Consider the following 24923-nt stretch of genomic DNA (forward strand, 5'->3'; position numbering starts at 1 on the left):
AGACAGATAGACAGATAGACAGATAGACAGATAGATAGATAGATAGATAGATAGATAGATAGATAGATAGATAGATAGATAGATAGATAGATAGATAGATAGATAGATAGATAGATAGATAGATAGATAGATAGATAGATAGATAGATAGATAGATTGAGAAATTTGAGACATCCAGTAGTATTTTATATTGTGTACCTGTATGCAGAAAAAATACATATGAATAATGAAAAAGAAGCAAAATACACAAATCTGAAAAAATACAAAAATGCACATACACATAGTGATAGGGAGTACTACATTCATGATGAATTTATGTGTATGTACAGTATACATACAGTACATGCACATCTAAGCATATTCATTTATATACCAATACATATGTATATGTACATGTATATACATAAACAATTTAGCAATTCATGAGATAATACATTTATATGTTGGCTTTGACAAATGTCAGAATTTTCTGATCATTTTGTGTAATACTATACTCATAATTGTTTAATTAGAAGGCAACTGGACTTATTTTTTTTTAGATCTTTAAGGTGTTTCCCCTCTCATTCAGACCTCCTCTGTCTGACTTCTCATTGGTTAAAGTAGCTTTACGTCAATCACCAGTAATCACTTTTTGTACAGTATTACGCCATATGAACAAATTCTAGGTAGTTTACTCATACTTTTTACTTTGGTAACCAGGTGCAGTAAAATATCTGGAGTGCTCAGCTCTGACGCAGCGCGGCCTTAAGACAGTGTTTGACGAAGCCATCAGGGAAGCCCTGTACCCCAAACCCACTAAAAAGGTGCACAAGAAGTGCACCATCTTGTAATGAAGGTCTACAGGGACCAAAAAACCTGGACAGTCAGAACTCAGCCCTGAAGAGCTGGAATGATTATAACAGGGGTTCCTACAAGTACATTTTAATTCTGTGTTCTTGCTAAAAAGTGATGTGTAGAGCTGACTTTTATCTGAGAGCAAAGCTCACTTACTTCTGGTTGGTGTCTTCAGATTGACTTGAAAGATATGATTCTACAAAGTCCTTGAGAAATGTGAAGCTAGGGTTTAGGATGTAGTATTAACACATACAAAATATGATGCCGTCATGAAAAAGGGTTTATTCTTTTACATTGTTGGGAGCTGAGACAGTATAAATCTTGAAGTGCAGTGAGCAAAATGTATAGCTCTCACTACAAAATATTTCCTCGCACTTTATTACTAAGTTTTCTAAACATAACCAATGGTCTTCATTCGCTTTCTGTCATGTGAACGCAACTGTACTGTACTCATTGTTGTAAACATGGCACAAACAATGAGTTGTGTTTGGTTGATTATTTTTTGTGTAATAGTGCTCCTTGGCTAAAAATACTTTACCATTGAAAAGCCTGTGTAGTTCCACTTAAATTGGGCCACTTTTGTTATAAAAATGTATATGTGGGTTGCACCTACGAAAATCTGGCCAAGTCTTTTCTGCAGTGCCTAACGGCTTTTTCTGGTATCCCAGGTTCTGATAATCAGGTTCCTGATTGTCAGCACCTGTAGGCAACCAGTGGCAATCCCATACCTCTGTCTGGGATTGAACTCTATCCTTCAAGATGACAAACCTTACCCTATAGGTTTATCAGACTACCTCAAAAAATCAGGGGTGGAGGACTTGAAATGACCTGCCTTCAGTCCTGACCTCAACCCCACTGAGCACCTGTAGGGATCAGCTTCCATGTGCCGTTTGTTCCAGTGGGATTAATGTAACTACTTGACTGACTTGTGACAAATGCTGGTTGAAGAATGGTATACCATCCCACAGCAGTTTGTGACCCAAATGGTAAGCATCAGCAGCAGGAGGTGCCAGGCTGTTTATGGTTCTTCCACATGCTACTGACCCTTGTTTGTTGATTTATTGTTGAATTGCCAATACGTTTTGTTTCTACAGTCGTCCAATCCATGAAGCAACACCAAACATGAGTCAGTTGCAGAATAAGCTGTTTGGCATTAGTAGAGAAGATTCTGCAAGTTTTTCTTGGGCACAGCCGACAAACTCAACTCTGCTTCTCGATCCATAAATGCATTTTCCAAACAAATATAGTACCATTTAAAGGGAACCACACAGGTTCTCCATTGAGTTCAAATTTATTGCCAAGAAATATTGTTACAGCAAATGATCAACCACAGTTTTTCTTTACTTTGTGTGCAATATTTATGCAATGATATACCTGGATTATCTCTAAATTCTTGCACAGTGCTCATCTTTTAATGAAGGCATGACAACATTTAGTTTTAAACCAGTTTTCCTACATTTTGTGGAGCCATCATAAAACCACATGAAGGATGAAACTCATTTGAATGTATTTTATGTGCAATATAATCATAAACTGTTTTCCTTAATGCATGTTTTAATTTGAAACGAGCAATGATCAATTATTGTCTCTGAGAAGTCAAACACTGAACTAAATCAGTTTAGTGATTAAACATGTTTATTCTTGCACAGTATTGTAATGCTTTCAAAGCAAATAAAATCACTTAAAAGTTCCATTTTAATATATATGCTGAATTTATGAAACGCATACAAGTTTACATATAAACGTTGTTATTGTAACGTAAGTTACATTGTTATGATCGTCTGTTGTCATCACTCTTTGTTAAAATCAGGTCTCTTTTGTAAATGAGTCCCCGCGGCTCAATGGGATTAACCTGTATAAATAAAGGTTGAATGAATAAGATTGTGTTTTTATGAAAAACTGATCCGTCAACTCATCTACCGAGCACTTTACATTAACTAAGTGACCCGTTAAGACATTACTGGCAAGTTTTTAAGATTTTGTGATAGTTCCCATGTCATTTCAGTCTTGATCATCTTGTGCGAGTTTGAATCAAAAAGATCAAAAAATAAAAAAAGAAGACAGAAGAATCAACATTTTTGGGCTGTCCATCGATCAAATACCAGCTTAGCAGACACTGCATCTTCAACTCCCATTCCTGTGAATAGACAAAGTTAAAATGCATTTAAGCATTTAAAATAAATAAAAATGAAGTGACACCTCCGTCAGATAAGTCCTACCGAGGGATTTGAACACGGTTGTCTTCGCTCTGTGAGCAGCTTTTGTTCCGTTGATAACCTCCCCGAGCTCTGCAAACACCTCGGCCTGAAAACCAGAGATAAGCAATTCAATCTTAAGGGGTTTGTGTGAGAAGTCACGGAACATGCAGATCAGTCTACGAACCCCAGAAAGGATGACATCACCAGACTCGGTCATTGCCCCCTCCCTGCTGTCCACGTACACCACAGCATCCTTCATCAACGCATCATCCAGTTCCCGCCAGTCCGGCCTGCATGCTCCCACTGCTGCTCCGCAAAAACAAGAACAATGCAGCGAAACTATTATTTCATATTTAAAGCAACATAAAAAAAACAAACACATGAACGTAGAGTCCATGAACTAGTCTTTTAGCTCTACATTCAAAAATTCAACATAATTAATTTCTCACCTGCCACATGAGCTGCTGGTTTGACCCACTGACCAAAGACCACCGGCTCCGTTGACCCAGTTGCAGTCACTATAACATCTGCTCCCCTCACCGCCTCCTCCACCGAGCTGCAGCCCCTCACAGGGCCTCCGACTGAGCGGGCAAATCTTTCCACGCCCCGTTTAGTTCGGCTCCAAACTCGAACCTAAGACAAAGCAACCAAGACTACCAAAAGATCATGAAGGAACCGGTGGGAAAGTGGAGATGTTGGGATTGAAGTAAACGTTTTAAGGCACGGATGGGCAATATACGGCCCGAGGGCCAAACATGGTCCTTGAATAACCATCCGGTCCCCAATATCCCTAAATAAAAAGAAATCCCCTTTAACATAATTTGATGAAAAACTGCTTTTTATTCATGAAACTTAAGGAAATGTAAATTAAACATCTTGGACAAAAGCATTTAAAACTTTTCAATTAAGATGGGCCAAAACATTTTATGCTGGTGAGTTATTGTGTTTCCAGAACTAGGCTGTACATTAAAAACTCCAAAGCAAAGATAAGTTTTTCTTTTTTTTGCATATTTTTAGCTAACAAATAGGTTGCACAGGAGCCAGTTTACAGAAAGCACGTCTAATAACTTATATTCCTGTACAGGGTACTGGGAAAACATATCTTTACTAAGCATGCTAACTATGCTACAACAAGAAAATGCCTGGAGATGTCATCTATATCTGTCTTAAAAAATGTTTTCCAGTTCGCTATGTAACACTTTGATGACTTTAAATTACTTGATTTGGCCTTCTGGAAACAAAAAGGTTGAGGCAACATGAGCAGGATTGCACTGCAGGTGTCGTCACAGGGAAACCTTGAATCTAAAATCTTTTGGAGACAAGATTTCAGAACAAAGTTTAAACTGAGCCAATGTGCAATTGTTCAAGTTCAAGTAGGTTTACTGTCATTCTCATCACATGAAGTACATGAGGTGGAACGAAAGGAAACAGTAAATAAGGATCTAAGATATACGCTAAATGCTAATAATGCAAAACAACATGGCGTAACAACAGCAGCCTGGATTGTAAAATAGTGAGTAGCTTTGATGAGAGTAATGCATTGCAAACTATAAAACCAAACGGTAAAACGGTTTAGTGATGTAGCAGGATTTGTCCCTCTCGCTGGTGTTTGTTGTTTCTATAACAAGTGAGTTTTAGACGTGTACCTCTTTAAATGGAAACATTTCAGTGAAGACGTTATAATGACTCAGAGCCTGTTTGCCGGTCCCCAGGATGGACAGAACCTCAGCTCCTGGACTCATCAGCAGCTGGATGGAAAACAAGGATGTGTAAAAAACAACAACAACAAAAAAAGAAAACCACAGAGACTGAATGAATCTTTAAGAGAAATGTCCTTATCTGCAAGATAGTGGTGTGAGAACTGAAAGACTGTTGAAATTAGCTAAAGAAGCTGAAAATTAGCCTGCAAGGCTATAAAAGGCTGTTTAAAGAAGAAAAATTAGCCTAAAACAATCTAAAACCTAAAATAACAAAATGGTAGCAAAAACTTAACATTGAAAAAATACCAGCTAAAAAGAGCAAAAGATTATCCAAAAGCTAAAGTAGCAAACGGCTAATTAAAAGCTAAAAATAGCAAAGAAACATTCCAAAAGTAGCAAAAGGTTTGCTAGAAGCTAAAGTAACCAAAGTATGATCAGAATAAATAAATGTATCACCATAATAGCTAGAAGGTAAAAGAAGAACAAGGCTAGCTAAATGAAGCAAAAAGCTTGATAGAAGCTAAAAGTTGCATAAAAGCAGCTTAAAATATGAACAGGACATAGAAGGTAAAAGTAGAAACGTAAAGGCTAGAAGCTAAAAGGAGGCAAAGAACAGCTAAAATATCACCAGAAAAACTAAATGCATCATCATAATAGCTAGAAGGTAAAAGTAGCAAAAGACTGGCTCAAAGGAGCAAAAAGCTTGATAAAAGCTAAAAGTTGCCCAACTCCAGCATCAAATAGCTAGCTAAAAACTGAAAGAAGCATTTAGAGGCCAAACTGGAGCAGATTTTCTGAAGCCAGTTTCAATTAGATCGTTTGAAAGGACTGAGAAAATCTAAACAGTTAAATGATTAGGAAAAAAATACACAAGCTAAAAACACCAAGCCACAGCACCCATCTGTCTCCTGAACGAGCGGAACATTCTGGTATACAGCTAAGTTAAACAAAGTGTGTGGATGTAGATAGATTGCAAACACACACAGAAAATGACAGAAACAAGAAAGCGCTCCTAACAGAAGGCGTGCCTTAGCAGAGATGGCTGAGACTGCAGCAGTTCTCATGGCTGTGATGACCTCTCCGTCCATGACCTGCAGGTTGGAAACCAATCATGACTGGTCCGAGAGCCAAGGTGTTGCAGCAGAACCTCCCTCTGAGGTGTTTCACTCACAGCCTTGACGTTCCCACACTTTGGGTCCAGCAACACCACCGTGGCCTGAACAGATGGTAAACTGGAACCTTCCTCTCGATTGTAGAAACACACAATCTTGGTGGACAAGACTCCGTCTCTCTCCATGTATGTAGGCATCAACCCCATGAACCTGAAAGGTGAGTGCCAATAGATAGATACTTTATTAATCCCAGGGGGATAATTCGAGGCATCCGGTAGCATGTTCCAATTGTACAGAAAAAAAGACATGAATAACCAGAAAATAAGCAGAATACACAAATTTGAAAAAGACACAAGACAAATATGCACATGCACACACAGTACACTGCATACATACATATGCACAATAAGTCAGAGTCAGAGTCAGAGTTTCTTTATTGTCATTCGCACCTCATGTGGTACATGTGGTGGAGCGAAATTATGTACACAGGGTCCCAGTTACATCCAACAATAAAATGTATAAGAAAAACAGTAATAACATCTAAGATATGAACTAAGAAAAACATCAACTAAATATACACTAAGCACTCATAACATAAAACATTGAACATCACCACAAACATGAACATGAGTCTGTGAGCAGATGTGCACGCATGAACACATCAACATTGAAACAGATCAGCAGCAACATGAAACAGATCAGCAGCAACATGATATGGTTTTTCACAGTGATTATTCTAGTTAGAGGCTATAATTAGAGGCAATAATTAGTCTAATAAAGGTTTAAAATCTCAAAAACATTAAAATATTAGTGAGATTTAATGAAGCACTAATACCTGATTTTTATTAACATTTTTTAACTCAGAGTTGAACCACGCATTTGGACGTGCACGTCCTCTAGTATCCACCAGGGGGCGCTGTGAGCATGGAGCAGAAACCTACCCGTTGTGTTTCTGCAGCGGCACCGCTGTGCGAACGGGTTGGACCACCTCCGAACTGTCCCGCCTGGAAAACTTCCCCAAAGCGTCCTCCAGACGGGGGACCAGGTCTCTGTAGAGCAGCAGACGTCCAACGTCCTGCTCCCATATGATGACAGGAGGTTCGGCCATGGCTGGATCTGAGACTGCAAAAAAAAAAAGAGTAGCAGAATAAAACAAAAGCGCCTGTTTTGGTGCTGAAAAAGTCACGTGATGCGCAAAAAAACAAAACTGTTTCCTTGTTGGAATGAATCGCTTGACTGGCTCGCGCCGCGGTCCAATCAGCTGATTCCTTGACACCGTCTCGTCTCGATTCTGACAGGTAGCCGCGCGCAATCAGAAGTGCGCATGCGCATTGTGTATGGCGCGTAAAGGCGCGTTTTGGTGTTGGAGGCACGTGATTGGACAACATAACAAGGCATTCCTGATGTCCCATGAACTGGCGCTCCAGTTCAATCTTTTTGGCCATTATGGGAAACGCAAGTTCCAGGACCTGCGTCTCTTTGGTTGTTTATGGTAAATATCAGTTTTCAGAGTAACTTTTCTTTCTTACACATTGGTTAAGTTGTTTTTTTTAAGTTGTTAATGTGTTTTGTTTGTTATTTTCAGTACTCTTGAAGAGAACAGTTTACAGGTTTTTTTTTTTTATGTATTCACATAATATTGTTTCACTGTTTTATGTCATGGAATTAAAAGTTTTTTGGTAAATAGCACAATTTGAAGGGAGTATTATTTGTATTTCAAACAGTCCCTGCCTGTCAAACTGTTGCTTTAACAAAATAACTACAAACCCATGATAGAACTGTTGCTATGTATAACAGCATCTAGAACAACTCTAATGAAACCAGGATGATGAGTTACAACAACATATAATTTCCTTTGTGGATTAATTAAGTATTTTTAACTGAACTGAATTGTTGATTTTATATAGATGTACATGTTCTATTTACTATAACTATAAACTATATAGTATCTGTACATAATAATGGCGAGTGCTTTTGACTATAGCAGATCTCTGCAGACATTTTTGCCCTATGACGGGATAGATGCAAATCTCATGAATGTCAGATTGTTAAAAAATAAAGCACTAATAAAATTTCTACCTATGCTTGTCATTTAGGAGTATTTAAAAGAAATGGATGCATCCAGGGTATCACAGAAAGATGCAGAAATGGCCCTCTCCAAGTGGTTTACTGGAGCTCGTGATGGAGGTGGAAATAGGAAAGCCGGAGCAAATGGGGGGGACTGACCATTTAAATCAAGGCGGGCACTGGGCAGCTCTTTCAAGATGGACATATATATATATATATATATATATATATATATATATATATATATATAAACTAGTCCCTTGCTACTTCGCGGTTCGTTTTTCACGGATTCGTTATATCACGGTTTTTCAAAGTAAGATTGGACGTGACACAATTTGCTGATCGATGGATGAGCCATGTGTTTTTTATTTGAAATAAATTATTTTAAATGATTTTGCACCATGTGTGCAGCCCACAAGTGAAGGGGAAGTTCCCTCCTGCAGCTGATCAGCTGATCTCCTTCTCTGCAAGCATATATTTCTCCTGCTACAGCTTTATGAAGGGTTAACCCTTTGCTGTCCATATGCACCGATCGACTTTTGTTTTCCAACTTCAAATTCAAAGTATGTCACATCGTATTAATCGTCCTCATCACAAAATATAAGTGTTAAAATTTGTTTTTAATTATTTTAGAACTTCTTTATTCAGTTGTTTCAATGTAATTGATCAAAAAGTACATTTCTGCTCCGTGCTGCAGAGCTGAAGCTGCGTGACATCATTTGATGTCCAGCTGCACTTCTCTCCTCTACAATTTAAATACTGTAACATTTTAAATGAACAATCCATGCTGCATGAATTGTTCATTTAAAATGTTACAGTATTGAAATGTAAATAGTTTATTTAAGGAGGGAGATTGAGAGCAACAGGTGATGAGTGTGTTTGCAGCCTGGTACATGTCATGACAAAGTTTATTGAACTTGAACTGAACTTGAACTACTGTATCTCTACTTCGTGGTTTTTCACTTATTGCTGGTGGGTGTGGACCCAACACTCGCAATAAACAAGGGATTACTGTATATATAAAACTAACTAACATACCGGTGTATATATATATATATGTATATGTTTTGTTGTAAATACTAAATTCAGTTATTTTCAGAAATGCTGTCTTGATGAAAATGGGAATCATATTTTGTAAATGTTGACTAACACTGTGCAAATCATTAAATTTTCTTGGTTTAAAAGAGCATTTCTTGTAGTTTGTCGTAGGCATGTTTTATGTTTGAGTTTTCTGTTAAAGAAGTTCTATTCACATAAAAAAAGTTTACTCAGAGGTTAAAAGTATTTACTGCCAATAATTCACATTAGCCTTTAAAGAACCTTGACCAAAAGACATTTTTCATGTTATTTATTTCACTTCATATTGCTGCTTAGTTGAGGAAGACCCCATTAATTGCTCCTACAGGACTAAGGCGTTACCTTCTGGGTCCCACCGAAACTCAGTCAGGACCCGTTAAAATCCATCTAACCCATGTGGGGCCACCATGGAAACTGCAGACAAAACCTTTTGGGGCCCATATTTTTTTGCCCATATGGGGCCCACCTATGCATGCTGGCTGGGAACAAGTGCAGGAGCAGTTCAGTCAACCAGTGAAGAAGCTCGTTCAGAGGTTGACACACGCTGGAACCCCTTCCTCGTGCTGCCTGTTCCAAGAAAGAGTCAGTGGGGGCTGCTATGGCAGCACTCAAAACAGATGTGAAACCTCTGTCCTCCGAGGACTATGAAACAGCTGCATGTCTGCAGATGCTTCGCCCCTTTTATCAGTCGACAGTGGAACTTTCAGAGAATAGTGTTGGGGTCAAAGGTTATCCCAATGACCAAAATGCTTATGATGTACTTGTTTAAAAGTGGAAAAATAACCCACAGCACAGCTAAGCAATTCGGGCAGAACTTAATAACAGCTGTGCAAAATAAGTGAAACATCTGAGAACCAAACATTGATCATTTCTACTCTTTGATCCTAGATTTAAAACTATTGACCATCAAGCACAAGCTGCTGTGAAATGACAGCACTGAGCTCACAATAAGACGCACCAGCTGATACACCCATGGAAGAAGAGCCCTCCACATCTGCACAACCAGCACCAGCTAATACATCTTTCTTTCACAGGTAATGGTTTGTATAATATAATGCAACAAGACTTGGCCCAGCACTTTCTCAACCATTTTTAAACTGACACAAATTTCAATGTGTCATTAATGAAGCTGCCATGTTTTTATTTTCAAATATCAACCTCTGGGAAACTTTGGACAGAGATGTGTCTGTAGCAAGAAGGGCAAGGAATGTCACATGCAGTGGACGTGCAACGCTGCAGGACAGATGCACCGCTGGACACCCACTGGCTGAACCATCAAAATGTGTCTGTTTAAAGTGCTGTTGTGCATGCCAGCATCATCTTTCCCTTGCGAGCAAGTATTTTCCAAGAGTGGAGAGGTTGTGAACAAAAAAAGAAACTGGCTAAGTCCTAAACTGGTAAAACTGATGTTCCGCAATAAATGTCTGATGGTTCCCAACCTTTGCACTGGTTTCTATAGGGACTCTGGATTTCTCAGAATGTAATTATTTCCAACGATAGACTCCGACTCTGTCCAAGCATACCAATATTGAGCCAAATTGGTTTAGACAATGTACACTCATTTGAAAGTAGAATGTGTAAACCTCATTAACCTTTAAAACCAAATATTCCAAGTGAGATCAAATAAAGTTGTTACATAACTGAAACTGTTTTCTACACTAAAGTAGCCCAACACTGTTAAAAGTTCTTGGGTGTGTGCAATAAAAGCAGATTGCCTGATTTGACTGCAGCGTAGCCAGGAAATAACTGAAGCTTCAAACGAACCAAACTTTGAAACATTTGTCTCAAATGGGCAGAGCTGTTGCCTCTCAGCTACGTCACCAGTTCAGATTCCAATCCAGGACTTTTCTTGGTTTGCACGTTCTCTCTGTGCATGAGATTTCCTCCCGTGCCCTCCCACTGACCCAAAACATGCATGTTAGGCTAATTGGTAACTAAAATTGTCCCTAGGTGTGAGTGAATGCTCGTTTGTGATGGACTGGAGACATGTCCAGTGTGTCCTCTGCCTCACACTTACAATTTAAAGTTACAAATCAGCCTAACGTGCATGTTTTTAGTCTGTGGAGATAAAATAATTTGAGGAAAATCAAAATGGCAACAAAGAACTTAAAAGCAGCTTTGGGATATCCACCATGCATGCAGACTTAACCCTGAAATTTTGTTTAAATTAAATTAGACATGTTGACTTTAAATACTGATGGGAAATATATCTCTACATAATGCATCTCCCAGAGAAAATATGGTTTTTGCAAAGTACAAATACAAATTTGAGCAAAACTGCACACAATAAAAATATAAGTCCTAAAAAAATGTCTTTATTAAGAAACGGGTGATGGCTCTTCAACATGACAAATCTGAAATCAATATCTTCAAAAAAACAGACAAAAATATTAATTTGTTTTGCGATTTTTTTTTAAACCAAAACAAAACAATGTTCAAATTTATCCATCTATCCTTTTGAGCTTTTCTTAAAACAGTGCTTAAGAAAATTCACACCAGCAGTCTCTCGATGGCCATTTGAACAGACTGAATCTGTGGTTTGAGCTGAGATCCCTCCTTTATGGTGACTGAGGTAGCGATGACGGGACGCGACACCCCACAGGCCCGGCCCAGCGCCTGCTTGGAGCGGACGAACACATACGGGACGTTCTTGTCCTCACAGAGCAGTGGAAGGTGGAGGATGATCTCCAGTGGTTCAGCATCAGCAGCCATGACAATAAACTCAGCGATGCCTCTGTTTAGGGTCTTGGTGGCTGAGGAAAGAGTACATGGACAATACTTCAGGTAAAAACTGGTTTTATAAAAATGATGAAGAAAAAAACAAAAGGATTGTGGCAACTGTGTAAAGAAATCTTTTACGGATGCATTACAAGTATTACCAATAACTGCAGTAGAAAAAGATCTGGTGCTGGCTTTCATTGATTGAAGGCTAATTAGAAGGTGAAAAATGTCTGTGCTGTTTTATTGATTGATGCCATTTTACTTAAAGCTTCTTTATATTATGGATAAAATCAGACAAAACTACCACGTAATCCCCGAACACTATGAACCTGTGCCCACCAATGTTGCACATTTTGATATGACTTATGTAATATATGCAGCAACTTTTTCCTTTTATTGTAATGTTAACTTACTTTTTATGTGTATGACTGTTTCTGTACAGCGCCGAGACTAATGCTGCGACTTGGCGCTATACAGATAAAGTGAATTAAATGTTCCTCACCTTCATTGGCTCCCTTCCTCAGCTGTTTGTAGTTCGATGCTTGCTGCACCAGGTCCAGGATGGTTTTGGTCAGAGTGGCGTCGGCCAAGGGGTATGCCTTCGGGTTCACTTGAGGTTCAGCCTGGTCATAGTCACACAAAAACATCACTTTAAATAAGACACAAGAAAGCCAAACGCAAAACAAATAAAGGTACATTCATTTAAACGCATGCTTAGCTTGCTGTAGTCTCCCATGTTAGCTAGCACTTAGCTGATCTGTTAGCTTGTTAATTCAATAAAACTCACCATTGCTGATTTTTATTGTTTCTGGTATTCCGGCCCTCTCGGCGAAATGCTTCACGGAGGACTATTTAGTTTATCCCCTGACTTGGAAAGCGCAACAAAACGTGAAAGGTTCTATTTTTTTATTAACTCTATTAGCTTTCGTAAACTCTTCAACGTGCAGCCAGTCCAAACGTTCACCCCACGTGCGATGTTGTTCGTTCCGCACATGCGCACTGGAGACGTGAACTAAACCCCCCGGAAATGCTTTTTCTCCGCTGGTTACAGCTGCAAGAAAATATAACGTTAAATACAAAGATGTAGGAGTAATGCCGACTTTTATTAATTTTTTTTAATGTATCCCAACAATTACAGTACTGTGCAAAGATGTTGAACCAGTACTCATTTTTACGAAACATCTGGATAAACTAACAAAAAACACATGATTACCATGTGTTTTCATTATAACAGCATTGTTATATTGCTTGCGCTCTACTGGATATTGCAGAACTGTATTTTGTGTGACACACTGGAACAAGAAAAATAATAATTCTAAAGTTAAAATTAAAAAGTACAGTTTTTTTTTTATTCATTTTTGTCCCTGCAGTTCATTTCTTTGCCGGGAGAGGGCGCGAGCCGCTAAATCCGTGCTTTTGACGCGAACGATGAACGCGCTGTGCATTCTGGGTAGGGCACTTTTTAACCAGCCATATTGGATCGTTGTCCTGGCTGAAGGAGACAGAGGAGATGAAGGGGATCCGGGGAATCAGTCAGCTATCGGTTCGTGTGTCCTGAAATATATGTTCACTCAGAAACCATTGGTTTTTATTACTTTGTTTTCGGGTGGTTTAAAGCAGCAGCCTTCGAGCTGGGAGACGCTGTGTAGCAGTCGGAAGCTAAATGACCCCTTTCAACCCGCAAACAAATATAAACACTAAACATCTCGTTTATATGTGTTGTTAAACTATCTTAAGCTGAATGCACTTAACTCAGTGTTTAAAAACTCAGACTCATTAAAATGACGCGTAGAAAAACTGACAGCTAGCTGTTAGCATGCCTGTTAGCACAACCCGGAGCTAAAGCCTGTGTGGGTCGCAAGTTTTTAGTTAAGTTGTCTTTAGAGTATCATTATATTTTGTACAGGCAGTCCTGATAAAGTTAATTATTCTTTACGTTTTAATGTTCATTGTCTATAAGTTTGGGTTATGTTTTTAGATTTTGAACTAGCAAAGTAGTTATAACACATTTCCTGTGATTTTAGTTGTTAATCATCCTTTACTACCTTGAATATACACATTCATGAGATTTGTGTAAATGCTAAAAACAATTTATTTCAATATTCTATCTTTACTTAAATGTTAGAAGACGCAAGTCTGACAACATTTGAGTTTTAATCTATGGATGTACAACTGTGAATTGTGATGATCATGTGAAATATGATTATTTTATGTTGTAAAGTCTCAAAGTGTGCAGTTCCTTCACTGGTACACTAATTTATTACAGTTATCCACATGTACAGGTTATTACGTTAGGAATGTCTTTTTACATTTACTGTTGTCAGATTCTAAACAAACACTATTTGGGTACATTTTGCTGTGTTTTTATAATAAAATATGATAATTGTGTTATATATAATACATGTCATAGTAACAATAAATCAATATATAGTTGAGGTTTTTCTCACAACATAGAATGTTGTTATTTTTCTGTGTGTGGTTGCACAATTGAAAATTTACTTCTGCTTTGTGACGAGCAGCAGGAATGATTTTTTTAGCCTTTGTCCACCTCCTGTTTGGAACAATTTATAACAATATTTACTTCTTGTAGTATTCAAAACTACACAGATAATGGAATATTTTTCTTATTTTTGATGTTAATTTAGTGTGGCACGTCTAGTCCGAAGGGTTTGGCTTGCTTTTTGTATTTTCTCTGTGCTTTCAGATACAGTCGAACATGTGAAGTTGTCAAATTTATTACTAACTGCATGATTATCCCTGTAATTTGATTCTTTGTAGATACCAGTTGCATTGTGAGATTCACGTGTCTGTAGTCAAATAATCCAAGTAGGATTGTGTGTACTTTTCCACATTAGAACTCCTTAAAAGCGTTCATTTACACGCTCAGTTCTCCCCCTATTCTTTTTTTAACCAGTTCTTATCTTACCTTTGTTTCCTGCCAGAGTTTTGCAGAATGCACATTAGTTGTAATGTTGTGTCTTCCCATGTTCTCTGATTTCCAGATGAGGCTTTATGCAGCCCAGGCTGCACGTAAGGCGGACGTAACTGGGTTTCAGCCGCAGGATGTTCAGGTCAGTAGTTGTTCACTTATTTCTCTTCTTCACAGAAACGGTTCTATGTGGCTTCCAAACAAGGCCAGTCTCTTTCCCAGCCTCTGGCTGGCCTCAAGCTCTCTCCTGGGTTTGCACACAACTACCAGGGTGTCCCAGTAGGTTGGGAAGTTGACGTGCTGGTCTGGACAAATCTAATTATGAATATATTTACATTGCTTAAGGAAAAATGCATCTTCTGCTAAAAGCTTTTGTAGTTAGTCTCTTCTTCTTGTGCTGATTATTTTTTAAATTGTCTATCCCTAAATATCCAGATGATCTTAGTTGAGCCTTTCAAGTTTAATTTGAGACTTTTTGGCTAACAGGAACTAGCTACTGGTAATTGTTCGTACTTTATAAAAGTGATGACAGTGAAGGGCGTCTTTACACGTGTTCTTTCCAGGTGACCAAACTGCTCAACGGACTTGTGATTGCATCACTGGAGAACTATTCCCCAGCCTCTAAAATTGGAGTCTTTGTCAAGGCCGGTTCTCGTTATGAGACCCACAACAACCTGGGTGTCACCCACCTGCTCAGGCTGGCCTCCAGTCTGGTATGAAAGTCCAATACGGCTGGTTGTACTTTGTTATAATCACTATTGTCCTCATTAGCCTTCTGCGTTACAAAATTACAGCATTACACACAGATACACAAGCATTGAAATCCTACTAAAATAACAAGAATTCTTTTCAAAACTATTGAAGTCATTATTTGCTCAGTTGACAGTGTTTTATTTTGTTCTGAAAATTGGCATATTTAAGCCATTCGTCCTACATATTAAACATTTTTCAGGATGTGCATTTTGTCCTGTTCCAGCTATTTATTAACTTGCATTTTTCAAAAAAATTATAGACCACCAAAGGAGCATCGGCATTCAAAATCTGCCGTTCTATTGAGGCAGTGGGAGGAAGCATGAGGTCAGAACTTGTTTTGACATTCAAAAGGGGAAAAAATGACAAATGTTCAGTTCTCTCACTGTGTCTTTGTGTTTCTGTGCAGCGTGACTTCATCCAGGGAGAATATGATGTACACGGTCGACTGTTTGAGAGACGACATGTGAGTGTGTTTATTGCATCTTCACAGGGGCTTGGAATGGAAAGTGGAGTCATGCCAAGTTTAAAATATCAGTATTTACCAGTAGATAAGAAAATATAACTGTTGAGCAGAAGTTCAAGTCAAATGCACAGATGACGGTGGAGGTTATTATGGCTCAGGTGTGAGATCATTTAAAGTTCTTTTTCACGACGTCCTTACGTCATAGTTTCTTGTTCCTCTATATTTTTTGTGTCTGCAGCGATACAGTGATGGAGTTTTTGATCAACGTGACGACAGCCCCAGAGTTTCGTCCGTGGGAGGTTTCTGACCTCACACAGAGAATGAAGGTGGACAACGCGCAGGCTGCACAAACCCCCCAGACAGGTGAGCCCTTTTTATCGTCTTGGAACGGCCTTTGAGTCCAAGTGATCGCAAAACTATATTTGTGTTCCAGCTTCTGAGTCGCAAAGCTTCGCATGGTTAACGATGCCCCATGTTTAGGGTGATGAGACAAAATTATTCTTCCAACTGCATGTGAGGATTTAGATCCTTGATGCAAAGTCATGAAGACCGGACAGAAAAGTCATAAAGTTTTGAACAAAGTTCGCACCATTCTTTTCTCATAGAGATGATATGTGCTTAAATGGAAACATTTGTAAGCCAAATTTGTGACAGGATGCTACCATGTATGTTTGTTTACCTACAGAAACGGCCGACGTGAAAATATGTCACACCGGCTTATCGATAAAACATCTAGACGATGTTTGTTTTTGAATGCCGAGTCTTTAAGCTGCTTGATCCCTGATATTTATTCTTGACAGTTGCCTCACTCGTTCTCTCCTTGTGTATCAGCAGGTTCACTCTTATACATTTACCTAAACGTATTTTCCAAGTTTCTTTGCTTCTCTGGTTTAGTCATATTTTTCTCCACACACCACAGCCATCTTATTGTAGGTGATTTATGTGGCTCAAGCTTCCACAAGGAGTTTTGTCAGATTTAGCAAAGTGTTTTGTTTACACTGAGTGTGGACCTGCATTTCAGTTGAATGAGCTGAAAAGCTCATGTCACATGAAATTTATATATTTGTTTTAATTAGATCAGCCAGGATTGTGGGAAAAGTAGTTAAAAGAGCAGAGTGTTTTTATGTGAACTATAAACGATGATATAGTGGCTCAAAATGTGATATTCAGACAGGCTGGCAGTAACTGTTTGGTTAAACCTCTTTCTCCAGTTGTGGTTGAGAGTCTGCATGAAGCAGCCTATAAGAACGCCCTGTGTAACTCCCTGTACTGTCCAGAATACATGGTTGGCAACATAAAGTCTGAGCATGTGAGTATTGTTACTCTGTTTTTATTTTTTAAGATCATTAGCCCTGATTACTCATATTAAAGTTTTATTTATTTATTTTCAGCTTCATCAGTTTGTCCAGAACAATTTCACAAGTGCAAGAATGGCTCTTGTTGGACTTGGTAAGAACAGTGATCCTTCTAGCACCATAAGTATCCATAATTACGTTATTAGTCATGGACGCCATAGCAGCTTGCCTGTCGTTGTCCTCAGATTCATCATGATGTTCATCTTTTCTCCAGGTGTTGACCACACGGTGCTGAAGCAGGTGGGGGAGCAGTTCCTCAACATCCGTGGTGGAGCGGGAACCGCAGGAGCCAAGGCTCAGTATTACGGAAGTAAGCTGACCTGCCAGTAAAACCTGAATGAATACTCGCTAACTTTAGCTGCTAGCAGGGTTATCAAAACACACTTGAAGTTTCAACCCTGCTGCTCCACTGGTCTCGTGTCCTCTGCAGAGGAGATCCGTCTGCGAAGCACCAGCAGCCTGGTTCATTCGGCCGTGGTGAGCGAGTCGGCGGCAGCAGACACCAGCGAGGGTCTGGCTTTCAGTTTGCTGCAGCATTTACTGGGAGCTGGGCCACATATCAAGAGGGGATCTGGTGTCTCCAACAAATTGATCCAGGGTGTTGCCAAGGCAACTACAGACCCATTTGATGTGAGTGTGGGCCAGCTACCTTCTAAACCTCTATATAAATATAGAGGAAAATATCCACACATCAACTATGAAAGTTCTTTATGAGCAACTATCAACACTGATGTTTTTTACAACAGGTCAGTGTCTTCAATGCAAGTTACTCTGACTCTGGTCTGTTTGGAGTTTACACAATTTCTCAAGCTGCAGCAGCTGGAGATGTGAGTATCGGCCATGACGGCTGTTCACATGTTCATCAAAGTAATCGGTCTTTCTTAAGAAAAAATAAAATAACGCATCTCTGTGGATGTCCATCCATTTCTGTTGTCTTTAGGTGATTAAAGCAGCCCTCGCTCAGGTGAAGGCTGTTGCTGATGGAGGAGTCACAGCTGCGGACCTCACTCAGGCAAAGTAAGAAACACTGATAGAAACTACACAGAGGAGTTAAACGGTACATCAAGAGCTCAACCACTACTGAAACCATCAGCAACAAGGATAGAGTTTCTGTTTGGTGCAACAGGGAACACACAGAACAGCAAATGTTTACACAGTTGAAGCCGTGCTACTGATGGAATAAGATCGAAATACACAAGTTTAAACGTTGGAAAGATGAAAAGCTGTAAAATCTTCCACAGCACAGTAAATATTTAATTATCTCCTTGGCGACAGTCAATGTCATGTATATATCTGAACATTTAATATGTGGTTAAACCAGCAGCTGCTCAGAGAAAAGAATCCAGTTATAAAAGGTACTTTTTTGTTTTTAACATGATGCGAAAAATACAAATCAGAACTTTACATTTATGCATGATTTAACCAGATGCCGCATAAATGAAACAAAAGCAAGATATGTTGGAATACACGTCACTGTAAGATGATGAGCAACATGTTTCCACAGATTTTAGCTGAAAATATAATTCACATAAACTGTCTCCATAACACAGATTTATGTTTGTTTGACCTTTTTGTGGTATTGTCTCTTTTTCGTAACAACAAACTGCAACTCTTAATATAGAATAACTTTCATTTGACTAAAATTATAAATGATCACCTACAGGATATTTCGAATACAGAACAGATTTGAAAGTTGTGTGTAAAGATCGAAAACAAGCCGGAGAACTTTATACTGGTTCAAATTGGACTCTACGTAAACTACAGCATATCTTGAAAATGTTTCATATTTATACTTTATTTAAAGGATTAGTTCACATTTTCTCATCATTGCTCAGCCCCGGTGCTCAGACAGGAAGAGGTGAGTCAAAGACGTTTAGATAGACATTTCCAGCAACACTAAAAAATAAAAATAAAAAAAATCCCCATGAACTGCAGATGTTGGCAGCAGCCTCAGTTAGCCTGTTGTGTTGGCTCAGGCTGCAATGCATTATGGTCTATTTCCACTTATGTAGTAGACAACTTCTGTACACTACCTTTATTGAACGACATGACCAGTTTCTAAGGCACTATATGGAAAAAAATTACAGTTAACATTTTGAACAGATCTACAAAATGGCCGCTTCATGATGTAACATGGTGAGTAAGAGGACAGCTAAACAGTTTTAGTTTTAGCTGCTTCACGTATCCAGCAGAAAACCATCTGATTAGGCCTGTCGCAATAAACAATAAATCAATGAATCGCATGATAAATGAAAACTCAATCTCGTTTTCATTTATCGACTTTATCGCTTCTTCGTGTCTCTCTTTCTACTGAAGACACTGGATGAGAAAAGGCTCAACTCCGGTGCTCCTCACTGACCCCTCCCTTTCTCTTTTTCTTTAATATCTGTTTTAACCGTCCAAAATTGCGTTTTTGGATCGTTAAAAGCAGCTAAGCTGAAAAGCTAAGCTACGAGCTAAGCTAACAGGCCGACCTTGGGGGAAAAAAAACCTCCGTCTTGTCAAAGCTCTAAAATTCACAATTGATACCCGTGCCTTTGTGTAAAAAGTTGTTTTTCTCTGCAAAAAGAATCTGAGATCTTGTTTACTATTTTTTTTATTTTTATTAAAAGCTTTGTTTGAAAAATGCTATGCTAAAGAGCTCAAATCACATCGAGCTTCCGCCATTTTGAGAACCAAAATAAAGTAAAGAGACAGCCCATGTCACGTCAAGGGGCCTCCCTCCCATTTTTCTTAGGGAGACACGCTGCTCGCTCCCTCACTATCCATCCTTCAGTTCAAACAGTCTTATACTGCCATCCAGTGGTCAAAAAAGGTACTACACACAAAACAAATTAAACATTTCTTCTTAAATTTGACAATTATTACTAATTATTGTCAAATTTCAAACAATATTATCGTTTATCGCAATAATTTCTGAGACAATTAATTGTCCAGCAAAATTTATTATCGTGACAGTCTGATCCCTACAGACACTATTCAGATCAGTCTGCTTTTATTAATATTGGTGATTTATGTACGATCATCTGCCTCATTGATAACGTAAACAGGAACTGCCATTAAATCTTATTTACTTGTTGTGATTTGTGCACAGAGCTGCCACGTAGTGCTTGTTGATGATGGTGTTTATGTCAACACATCACACGCTAAAAAAACCTGCTGTCCTGTGAGCTCGTCTCTGTCTTCACTCTTCAGGACCCAGTTAAAGTGTAATTACCTGATGTCTCTGGAAACCTCCGAGGGTTTGCTGGAGGCCATAGGCACCCAGGCTCTGTCTGACGGATCCTACCACTCTGCCGAAGAAATCTCCAAGAACATCGACAACGTCTCCTTGACCGATGTCGCCAACGTAAGACGATTTGTATCAGATGTGGTCACGTTGGATTGACATAACCATGGGACAAGTTCGGACTGAGCATGCTTCATCTGGCGTGCATTAACTCACGGCTCTTTTCTTCTGGCTTCTTTCAGGCTGCCAAGAAGTTTGTAACTGGACAGAAGGCGATGGTGTCTCAAGGCAACCTCTTCAAAACACCCTTCCTGGATGAGATCTGAATACCTTTGTTCTATATCTTTGAAAAAGCAGAATTTGGTTATTTGTTGGTGTTTTACCAGTATGTAGTCGGGTGATGACCTCCTGCTGCTCTCTATCACTCATCGAACTACACGTTGACTATGTAGCTGGTGTAAAGTAAGGAATAAAGTCTATCTACCTAATAGGAGTTTCACGTCTTTTCTGTCATTTGGTGGGAAATCTGTAGCCAGACCAGGCGGATTTATGAAATGAGAGGTGGAGGAAAAGGTGAAGCAGTAAATAGGTTTTTTGTAGCTCTATCCTGAAAGAGAAGCTGGACTTAAGAGTAAAGTCGACCCTTTTAATGTAAATGAGGCTGTAAAATCAACTCGGGCTGTTGGGAGCACTCAGAACCAGGAACAACCTCTCATGTTGGAGCACGATGGGACAGGATGCCCTGGAAAGGGACTTCTAAATGTATCTAAGATCTCTGAGATGGAGACAACTTTCTCTGAGCCTAAAACTGTCCACCATCATGGATAAAGTCAGCATCATCTTCCTCTCTGCAGGCATCTTGCTATCGCCAACCCAGACTGGATCAGTACTGGAGAACCAGCAGGTAGGACAAGGTCAGGTGACACCAGAGGGGAATAAACAACATTACATGAATCACAGATGAGAGAAAAGCTTCAGTGACTCTGGACCTTGTTCAGCTATACTTTGTAATGAGAAAGCCACTGCATGATACTGCCACCACCGTGCTTTTGGGGCTGGTAGCTTGCATTTATGCTCATAAATTGTCTGACATCAGTATTTTTCACCCAAAAAATTAATAAATCAGATTCAAGATTTGTGTTTAGTCACTGAATATCACTTTCATCCAATCATTTACAGTCTGTACTCACTGCTTTAAACTCCACTGGAGCTTCTTCATGTGTGCAAGGTTTTTTTTGTTGCAATGTCTCTCTGTATATTTTATTTTCATGCCATTCACTTTTCTGTGCTGACACTTTGACATAATTGTCTAGCTTTATTTATTTGTGCGTGTGTTTTATTGCTTCTGGCGTCAAACTCAAAAGGGGGATAGAATTAAAATCTGATTTCAAACCAAGGGTCACTTTCAGTACATTAACTCCAGTCTGACACCTCTCAGAGTTTCAGCTGCCTCATTTCACATTCTCTGTCACTTTTACTGCATCAAAATCAAAGATTACCAGAAAAAAGTATAAATATATATATATATTTATTTCTCGGCTTCAAAGCCGGCTGACTGTCACAAGAAGTTCATGCTAAATAATGTGTGTTCAGTTTTTTTAAGTAAAAAGAGAAGTGATCAAATGTTTTCATTTTAAAATCTCGTTTTTAGGTCCAGACAAGACCTCGAGCCGTTTGACACGTGCCTTAAGGTTTAAGGTCTAGGAGGTGCCACAGACCACCGAAGTACCGCAGCCATAACTGAATATAACTTATTTTAAAACGTCTCCCACTTATCCAGTTCCTATCGGTTAGTCGTGTTGTTGTTGAGCAACTAAATAAGTAGCATCAAATCTTTTCTCAGGTTTCCAACATTCACTGTGTTTTTGTTTCTGTCTCGTTAAAATAAAAGAGTAATCACCTTAGATTAGGAAGAGTTTTTTGGACTGAAGTAAATTATTCTAGTGATGTATTTTGGGACAATAATGATTTGGACTCTGAGATTTAAAGCTCTTTGTTGTGACTTCGTTCTGGATTTTGAAGAGAAGTTTTGAAGAATGAATCATTTTGATGCAATCATTCTTCAAACTAATGAATGTGTTTGGTTAGGTCTGCTATTTTTTATTGTATTATTATTTTTAAACTCATGGTGGAAACAAACAGATGAGCTAGGATCTGAACTCGTGACTCAACAGATCAGACTTGGGATGATTCTGTGCATTTATAGCGACATCAAGCTGTGTTCGCTCCTCGCAGGTTATCATGCTCTCAGTGAAGTCGGAGGAGAGGACATAAATATCCTGGAGGCATCAGAGTGGTTTATACACTTTAAAAACTGTTATAACAACAAGAATATCTAATTTCCTTCTCATTTCTCAGCTGCCCTCGTCCAATTAAATTTTGGTGGCTCGAGCTCTAAATACTTTAGATTTTATCATTTGAAAGTTCCAATAATTTCCTTTCCTATGATATGTGAGTATTTGTTCAGGAGAAACAGATGAGGGGTCATCCACTCCTCAGCCTCTCAGGCCTCTTCAGCAACGGTTCTGGAGCCTCTGGAAGAGGAACAATCCACCTCCTCAACCACAAATGTGTCTCCACACATGTTGTGATCCTGACGATGAAGAACTTTTTGCCTCTACCTCCTCCCAGCAGAAATCTTCAGGTGTGTGTGTTTTAGTCATCATCTGTCATCTTGTCTGTGTTCTTTGTGTTTCTGCTCTTATTTCCTTTTTCTGTCCCTAGTGTTTGTCTCCCTCGTGTGGTCAATTGTAGCTATTGCATCCTCATTAAATCCCTGTCTTCACCTGTTGTCCCTCCCAGCTGTTTGTCATTTGTCTCGTCAGTGTTTGTGTATTTAAGTCTGCATCTCCTCTTCTTTGGCATCTGGACATTTTCTCACGAAGGCTCCTTGCTCATGTTTCATGTTCTGCACAACGTCCTGGTTTTTGTCTCCCTTCGTGCCCTCGCTTCATTCATTCATTCATTCATTCATTCATTCATTCATGAAGTTGTTGCAGCCACGTCAGCCCTTTTCTTTTTCATTAAAGGACTTTTACTTTAAACCTGAGTTGTCCTGGTCCTACCTGCATTTTGGGTTCCACCACCACCAGACTGTTACACTCATGTCAATTAATTTAAGTTATGGTCCAAACTACATCACAAGATCATTAGAATAGCCTAATATTACTTTCCCATGAAGTAGTTTAGTTTTTGAAGAATTTCAATCTTCTAAACAGTAATATTTTCTGCTGAAAACCAAATGTGTCATCCTAAACAGCTAAGTGTAAACACTAGTCATCAACCCAACGTTTTTCAGTCAGGTCATCTGGACAGTTTCTTTCTTTTGTGCTGAAACGTTTCGCCTTTGATCCAGAAGGCTTCGTCAGTCAAGGAAACACGCAACAAAACTGATTCTTCCCCCAACAGCTTACTCCAAAGTGGAACAAACCAGTGCTGCTTGTGATACGATGGTCTCTTTGGTACGCCCCTCCTCCATTGCCGGCCCTCTTCCTTGTTGACAGTCGTGTCAAACTGGTTGAAAACAACAAAGTCCATGCTCAATAATCCAGGTATACAATCCAACATTTTTCAGTCAGATCATCTGGACTATGTTTTCAACCAGTTTGACAAGACTGTCAACAAGGAAGAGGGCTGGCAATGGAGGAGGGGGCGTACCAAAGAGACCATCTTATCACAAGCAGAACTGGTTTGTTCCACTTTGGAGTAAGCTGTTGGGGGAAGAATCAGTTTTGTTGTGTGTTTCCTTGACTAATGAAGACTTCTGGATGGAAGGTGAAACTTTTCAGTACAAAAAAAAAGAAACTGTCCAGATGACCTGACTGAAAATTGTTGCATATGAAATAATGCGTTTTTTATTTTATTTTTATTTTTTAGGGGAGAGCGGGGCCAAACGTTTGTACCACCCTTAACAAGATGCCGCCATGGGCAGCTGCCTATATCACCCCATCAGACACTGCCTCAGCTGGTACTTTTGGCACTTTTTGACCTCCGTCATGAGTAACTGTGCCAACATAGCAGCAAACTACGCTTTCCAAAGTCCGATAGACGTCTCAAATCAAGCCCCTGTCTCAGATGAGCTGAAGAGGAGGTGTCAGGGTTGTAGACGTCTTCAAATCAGCTCAGGCTTTTTTAGTCTCAAAATATTTAGTTGTAAATGTTATAGCTGTTTAGGGTTTTAGCTGTGACAAGGATGAAAACTGAGAGAAAATGATGTTTGGATCATTTCTTCTGTCAGTCCACACAGGAGATGTGAGATCAACATGAGAATGAAACACATTTTCTCCAAGCCTCCCATCAGATGAGTTCATTAGATGTTTTCTACACTTTATGAGATGTGTAGAAAAAACATCCAGATGTTAATGTCTCTCATGGGCCTGTCCTGCATCAGTGAGATCAGAGGACAAGCTGCCCAACAACACGACGGTGTACGTGCTCTGCAGGCTCAGGATGGACGGCCATCTGTCTCGACTGGCTGGGGTTGAGA

The 24923-nt window shown here is 39.2% G+C and overlaps 4 protein-coding genes across 4 annotated transcripts in view; 2 read left to right on the forward strand and 2 right to left on the reverse strand.

Moving 5' to 3' along the window:
• The window catches only part of LOC119423917 (ras-related C3 botulinum toxin substrate 1-like), a 28518-nt gene extending 27771 nt beyond the window's left edge, over positions 1–747 (forward strand). The window contains exon 6 of the mRNA XM_037691345.1: positions 699–747. Within this exon, the coding sequence (XP_037547273.1) occupies positions 699–747 (49 nt within the window). The remainder of the gene's footprint in view (positions 1–698) is intronic.
• A 1986-nt stretch (positions 748–2733) lies between these two features.
• Positions 2734–6951, reverse strand: crym (crystallin, mu). Its single transcript, XM_037690772.1, has 8 exons — positions 6785–6951; positions 5903–6053; positions 5760–5822; positions 4678–4779; positions 3481–3664; positions 3216–3337; positions 3053–3137; positions 2734–2970 (listed from the first exon to the last, which is right to left on the reverse strand). The coding sequence occupies exons 1-8, from the start codon at positions 6949–6951 to the stop codon at positions 2903–2905; spliced, it is 942 nt and encodes a 313-aa protein (XP_037546700.1). The 3' UTR covers positions 2734–2902.
• Positions 6952–11282: 4331 nt separating this feature from the next.
• Positions 11283–12711, reverse strand: snu13b (SNU13 homolog, small nuclear ribonucleoprotein b (U4/U6.U5)). Its single transcript, XM_037690773.1, has 3 exons — positions 12496–12711; positions 12211–12331; positions 11283–11740 (listed from the first exon to the last, which is right to left on the reverse strand). The coding sequence occupies exons 1-3, from the start codon at positions 12496–12498 to the stop codon at positions 11478–11480; spliced, it is 387 nt and encodes a 128-aa protein (XP_037546701.1). The 5' UTR covers positions 12499–12711; the 3' UTR covers positions 11283–11477.
• A 444-nt stretch (positions 12712–13155) lies between these two features.
• LOC119423390 (cytochrome b-c1 complex subunit 2, mitochondrial) lies at positions 13156–20925 on the forward strand. Its single transcript, XM_037690774.1, has 14 exons — positions 13156–13251; positions 14711–14779; positions 15201–15350; positions 15650–15714; positions 15797–15853; positions 16092–16216; positions 17065–17162; positions 17245–17302; positions 17423–17518; positions 17639–17838; positions 17955–18035; positions 18149–18225; positions 20404–20557; positions 20680–20925. The coding sequence occupies exons 1-14, from the start codon at positions 13219–13221 to the stop codon at positions 20761–20763; spliced, it is 1347 nt and encodes a 448-aa protein (XP_037546702.1). The 5' UTR covers positions 13156–13218; the 3' UTR covers positions 20764–20925.
• The last annotated feature ends 3998 nt before the right edge of the window (positions 20926–24923 follow it).

This window comes from Nematolebias whitei, chromosome 17 (genome assembly GCF_014905685.2).
Source record: "Nematolebias whitei isolate Nwh7 chromosome 17, NemWhi1, whole genome shotgun sequence".
Classification (NCBI taxonomy): Eukaryota; Metazoa; Chordata; class Actinopteri; order Cyprinodontiformes; family Rivulidae; genus Nematolebias; species Nematolebias whitei.